Below are 6,301 nucleotides of genomic sequence, written 5' to 3'. Positions count from 1 at the left end.
TAGGGCAAAAGCTTAAGTTCAGGAAGGCTGAATTGGATAAGGAGGCTCATTGCTAAGGAGCAGGAGGGGCGCTGTGCCCCCCGGCACTGGGAGCTGGCACAGTGGCTGGCAGCTGCGCAGGTGAGGGATGCGTGTGCACACATGGGTGTCTCCCTGTTCCCCAGGCATCTGCACCCCAGCGGCCAGGATTTAGCCACACAACCTCGCTTTGAGCCATGCGGGAGCAAAGTGGTCGGGAGGCACCGGGGAGGCCGCTTCCCAGCAGCTCCTCACCCTCTCGTCTTCTCCTATCGTCCCTCCCAGGGTGCCGCAGAACAGCTCGGAGAAGATGCACTGACTGCAATGTTTTTGCAACGTTCCCCCTGTTTTTAAACTCGCTTAGTTTGTTTTCATTTTCTCTTTACAAGCCCAGGAAATTCCTTCCAGACGCACACACGCGTGCTCATGCACACGCACGCCTGCACGCGGTGCTGCTCACGACGGCAGGAAGATGAGGAGGAACGCCCTGCGCCGTCCCGGCGTCCGCGGGACGAGCGAGGTGGGAAGGACCCCATAAATCATGTGGGAGGGCAACGGGAGTGCAAGGGCGGCGGTGACCCCTTTGGGGACTGCCCCAGCACATGCAGAAGTGTCCGTGTGATGGGCCTTGATGGGTGTTTTGGGATCCTGGACGTGAATTCTTGGCATGGGGTGGGGGAGACTGATGGGGAGTGCTCAGGGGTGGGAAGGGAGCTGGGAGCTGTGCCCTGGGTGGGATATATCCAAGTGGGTGAGGTTAGGAGAACGCATCCCCACTGCCCTGCATCACCTGGAAAAGACCTCCAGCACCCCAGTCCCATCGTGCCAGCCCCGTGGCCATGGGGACAGGCACACCTCCCCATCCTCACCCTCAGAGCGGGGCCATCCCTCGCTGCCTCGCTGGGGACACCCTCTCTCTTCCCACCCATTCTCTACAGCAGCCCCAACCCAAGGGGAAAACCACCCCCGGGGCTCCGGCGGCAGGTGGGGAGCACCCAAGGGTGGGGACTCTCCCTGGGACCGCTGTAAAACCCCTGCCAGTGGGGGGCTGCCCGCTGCTTCCTGCGCTCACCAGGGGCTGGCTGATGTGGCTGGGGTGGGAAGCGCTCCCCGAAAGCTGGAACACCAGCGAGGAACACGCTTCCTCCAGCTCACGAGCCAGTGGCTGGCTCCCTGCCCAGCCCGGGACTCCTTTTCTCCGCAAGGAAGATGAGCAACAGCCCGACCAATGCTGCGGGACAAAACAAGCGGTGTGTCACAGGCGGGGATGCCCTGGGTGCTTTGCACCTGGCCCCCGGCCGTGTTTTAGAGCGGGGAGAGGCTGCCGCTGTCGCTTCCCGTGACAAACCCTTCCGATCCATCTGTCCGAGCCGTGGTCACCGCCTGTACGCGGCCAGCCCGCGGCTGCTGACCGGGACACAACAGTGCGGGGGGCGCTGCTGGCACGGGGGAGCTGCCAGGCTGCTCTGCGCAGTGACATGTCGAGGGCATTGTTCAGAGCTGGAGGGAGGGGAAAGGGTCACCCTCGGGCCCGGGGCAGACGGCAGATCCGGCTGTGCTTCTGGCAACGCTTCCCGTGCCGCACGGACGTGACTTTATTCCAGTCAGCCCGCTCGGGAATCTCCCGGTGTCGCCGGACTGCGCTCACCCGGAAAGGCTGGGAAAGGTGTTTCTTCCAGAAACAGGCAGACGGGGAAAATGTCCCCATGCAGACAAAGCTACCACGAAGAGGGCAGAGTGTGGGCTGGGGTCAGGGACAGGAAGGGACACTCCGGGCACTGGGGACAACAACATCGCGGGATCGCAGAGGGGAGTAGAGCAAAGCTTCCCTTGGGGGCAGCGGTGCCAACAGCCCAGACACAGCCAGAAATTAAAGTTTTTGACAGGGGCAGGTGCTGGTGAATTGCTGGGTTTAACCATTTCCAGCTACCAGGAGGTAGCTTCCAGGTTCCTGTCCCAGGGACTTAAAGGTAAATGGGAGAGACAGGGTCTAACCCAAGGGTGCAGATAAAAAAATGATAATATCAAGATATTGACAGCTGTGGGAAGGGGTGTCCAGGTGGGAGAGTGGAGAGCGTGGGGGCAGCTCAGTGAGGTTGCCCAGGTCCTGGTGCTCGCTGTACGGAGCGGGCAGCTTGGTGCAGGCAGCGAGAGCAGCACAAGGCTGGGGACAGCCGTGTGCCTGCAGGGAGTGCAGCACCCCCAGCACAGCTCACTACACCAGAGCTGCTGTGCCCCAGCAGGAGCACACGTGGCCCGGCAAACGGGGCAGCATCAGCGGCTCCACAGCTGACGAGCGTCTTACGTGGTCTGCAGGCAAAGCCCCAGAAGGGTTTGTCTGAGAGCAAACAGGCCATTTATTTGCTGTGAGTAATTGAGGGGCACGAGTCAAGGAGCTGCTAGGAACCAGCTGGCCGATGCGGCACTCAGAGGAGCAGCCCTGTCCCTGGCAGCCTTGGCATTTCTGAGAGCTCTGTGCGAATGCCATGGCCACGCGTCAGCAGCACGCACGAGGCTGGGGTGGGCCAGGTGCTGGCTGCGCTTTCAAAGAAGGCTTCGGCATCCCCATCCCACCTGAGGCACAGCTTGGGCACATCCAGCCATCCCCAGAGCTCCCCAGCAGACAGATCTGTCGGTGCAGATGGGATGGGGAAGCTGGGACAGGCTGCTGCCCCCGAAAGCCCTGGTGAAGCCTGCTTGGCGTGAGCCAAGGACCCACGTGCAAGCAGAAAACACCGCTTGTTTCCCTGCATCGCGCGCTTCTCAGCTCGACACCGGGCTGGGGCGGGTAAGAATGACTCAGAACAAAGTGAACAGTGTCTAATCTCTCCTGGGACTTTTTATGTGCATGTGTGTGTGCGCGCAAGAGAGAGCAAGAGTGACTCACGGTGGCTTCTCGGGAATGCAGCGTGGCTCAGAAGCAGCGGCCGCCCCCGGGCGCGCGCCCTTCCCAGCACTCACGTGGGCAGAGGGCACCGGGACGCGGCCGTGCCACCGGCGGTGACGAGCTGGCAGAAGGACAGGGCACAGCTCCTTGTACTGCTGCATTCAGGCCAGAGCATCTCCTGCTGCTAACCACATCCTGCTGGGATCTGCCTGCCCGAGGGCTGGTGAGATGTGTCCCCGCTCTTCCACAGACGTGCTCAGGGCTGGTCAATGCTGCATGGGCTCACGGGGTCCCCCCCCAAATGAGGGGCCAGAGCCCCGTGCAGCACCCAGAGCACCCGACCTGCGGCTGTGGGAGCCCATGCAGCAGCAGCCCAGCAGTGCTGGGAGCAGAAACAGCGGCAAATCCATCCCCGAGCTCCCTTGGCATGGCCCCAGAGCAGAAATGCCACCGTGGAGCAGGTCCGAGAAAGCAGCCAGCTGTCCTCCCCTCTCCCTTCCCCACGTAAGTGGGTCAGCGCAGCGTTTCTCCTTTCTCTCGTTTCTCACGCTGGAGGTGTCTCTGAATGACTCAGGCTGCGGGAGCACAACGGCCGTGCTCCTGGCTCTGGGCGCCCATGGGGCTGCGCCGGGGGGAGATGGGGGCTGCACATCTGGGGGGGGGGAGTCGTGGCTGGAGGGTGCTCCCGATGCCGCTGCCTTCATAGGGATGCTGCTGAATGAGCTCAGCTCCTCGTTTCAGAACAGTCCAGGGAAAACCAGAGCAGCCTCCAGGCACACAAGTCCTTCCTAAGTCACCTAATTACCCTTGGCTGATTAAATTAAGCTCAGAGCGATTGCTGTGCTGCTAGTTGCTGCTGCATCAGCCTGGAGAAGGGTTCACGTTCCCCCTGGGTTGTCCAGGTTTTGATGCTTGGCTCAGCCCAGCTGCCACAACCCAGCTGCCAAAACAGGAGGAATAAGCCCCAAACCCCTGGGGCTGCTCAGACTCAGGGACACATCCCCTCTGCCCAAGGACGTGGCTCTGCCCCACAACTGCTGTGCTCAGGGCACGGGGAAGGGCCCGGCGCTGCCCTTCCTCCCCGTCCCCCAGTGCTCAGCGTTGCTCAACTCGGGCATCCCCGCACCAGCACAGCTCCTGGTGAGCCACAAAAAGGGCTAAATTTAACAACAGGAATTTAGTGTCGCTCCACGGGGATGGCTGGGGAAGGGAAGCACTGTCCCAGAAAAATCCTCTCTCGATTCTCGCCGAGAAGAAGCTGATGCATGGATCTGTGGCGAGCTCCCGCAGATCTTGAACCCCCTGCACTGCTGGCCTGAAATGGAGGGGTTGTTGGGTGAGAAGGACCAGGGCAAGGTGCTGGCCAAAGAGGTAGAAAACACGCAAGAGCTGAATGAGCAGATTGTTGTGCATCCAGAGATTGTTATTTGCCTTTTACAGATGGAGAAACTGATGCAGGGAGCAACAGGACTTGGTCACCTGGACTACAGCGGTGAGTGGGAAGGAGAATGCCTGCATCGCCCAGGCGGCCACTTCGCTGCCACTTGCTGTGCTCTGGGCTGGCGGCACCCAAACCAGCACCTCTCCGCAGAAGGGACAGACCAAGGGGCAGCCGGGGCTCGCTGCGGCTCCACACAGTGCTCTGCTCTGCCTAGGCTGCTCAGCTCCTGTCTGCAACCAGAGATCCCAGCTGCTGGCCGGAGGGATAACAAAGCCCCTTCCTCTGCGGTGTGGAAGGGGGGGAGGCTGGGGCAGAGCTGAAAAGTCCCCCCAGCATCTGTGGGGAGCAAAGGAGAAGGGCTGTTGCCCCCACCCAAAGCAATCGAGTGGTACGAAGAGCTGGAGCCCATGGTTGGTTTCATTTCCAGAAAATGAGAAGAGAGAGAGAGGCATGGGCAGAGAGAGAAACCCCGCTGAAAATCCCCGTGCTCTTGCTTTGACAGGGCTGAGCTGCAAATTTCCTATCTGTGAGCTGCAGCGTGCCCCCGGCCGGCCGTGGTGCCGGGGCTGTCCCCGTGCGTCTGTGTGACACCAGCGCGGATGTCCCAGCCAGGGGAAGGGGAATTCGGGCGTTGCTTCTCGCCGTACTAAAAGCAGCGGCTCCATCACAGCCTCGGCAGAGCATGCGAACCGCGACCACGGGGCTGGCGGCACCTGGATGTCACCCCGAGCCACCGGGGTAGCGGCCTGGGAGCCCCCCACGTCCCCGTGTGCTGGGGACATGTGCTTTCGACAGGGGACCCTGGCATCTGGTGGAGACGGCCAGGTACGGTGCCTCTCTCAGGGGGTCTGAGCGTTCTGGGGGGGACTTGCTGGGAGCAGATGGGTTTGCTGGGTGCGTTACTGCCCGGTGCTGCTGCACGTGGCTGCTGCAGAGCCCACGTGGGCTGGCGAGCAGGGGGTCACCGGCCACGCTGGCTGGGAGGAGGTCACTGGGAGGGACGGGAAGCATTCGAGATGGGGAAAGGCTTTTGGGGCTTGCACCCCCTGAGCCAAACAGCGCTGGTAACTTGCGGGGAGCCCTGATGGCCGCGGGGTGCTCGGGTGCCAGTGCAGCAGCTCTGTAACACCCTCCGTACCGAGCAGGAACACGGCAGCCCCCAGCCCCCGGCAGCACAGCCCCTGCCCTGCCGCGGGAGGAAGCCGAGCGCCCGCACGATGGTGCACGTGTACCGGGAAGGACGGGGCCATGCTGCTGGGACCCCGCGTGTGCGGCTGGCCCAGCTGGCACCGGGCAGGGGGAAGGCACAAGGACAACCCTGCCCGGTGCCAGGGCTGGGAGCCCAGCACGCCCCAGCCATGCCGGGACCCGGCCACCACATCTTGTTTTCCCAGGGGAAGCCGCTCCGCTCGCCGCCAGCCCTGCCCGGAGCCGAGGCCGGAGACCCAGCGTTGACCCGGTGCCGTTGGCCGCCCAGTAGTCGGTGTAGGATCTGTCCGACCGTCCCGCTCACAGCTACATCTGATTACTGGGTCACCAACGGGCCGCCACCACGCTGCGCCCGCGGGAGCTGCCCTCGGTGGGGACGGGACGACGGGGGCCGCCGGGGGCTTGGCGGGGGGAAGATGCTGACCGATTCACGGGGCTTTGGTGCTGAGGGGAGCGAACTCGGGGGGCTTCGCCCTTGGCACAGAGCAAATAAACGTTCAGGGAGCGCTGTTTCCTTCTCCACGCGGTTATTAGAGCGAAAGCCCGGGGGCATCCCACACACGTGGGCACTGCGGGTGTGCGCGGGGCTGGGCACCCCGCGGGGCTGGGCAGCCCCCGGCCCCCGGCACCCCCCTGCCCTCAGCGCCTCCCGCGGGGCGGGGCCGGGCCGCGGGCGGGCCGAGGCGGGGCCGGGCCCGGCGCAGGCGCAGCGTCCGGCGGAGCGGGAAGATGGCTGCGGCGGGCGG

The 6,301-nt window shown here is 63.5% G+C and overlaps 1 protein-coding gene across 1 annotated transcript in view; it reads left to right on the top strand.

Annotated features, from left to right (window-relative positions):
* Window positions 1-6,241: 6,241 nt before the first annotated feature.
* FUNDC2 (FUN14 domain containing 2) overlaps window positions 6,242-6,301 on the top strand; it is a 6,268-nt gene continuing 6,208 nt past the window's right edge. Inside the window, exon 1 of the mRNA XM_035325321.1 lies at window positions 6,242-6,301. Coding sequence (XP_035181212.1) covers window positions 6,285-6,301 — 17 coding nt within the window. The 5' untranslated portion in view covers window positions 6,242-6,284.

This window comes from Oxyura jamaicensis, chromosome 4, assembly GCF_011077185.1.
Source record: "Oxyura jamaicensis isolate SHBP4307 breed ruddy duck chromosome 4, BPBGC_Ojam_1.0, whole genome shotgun sequence".
In the NCBI taxonomy this organism is placed as follows: domain Eukaryota; kingdom Metazoa; phylum Chordata; class Aves; order Anseriformes; family Anatidae; genus Oxyura; species Oxyura jamaicensis.
Note: the sequence above shows the minus strand (reverse complement) of the source record. Positions and strands in the feature narration are given on the sequence as shown.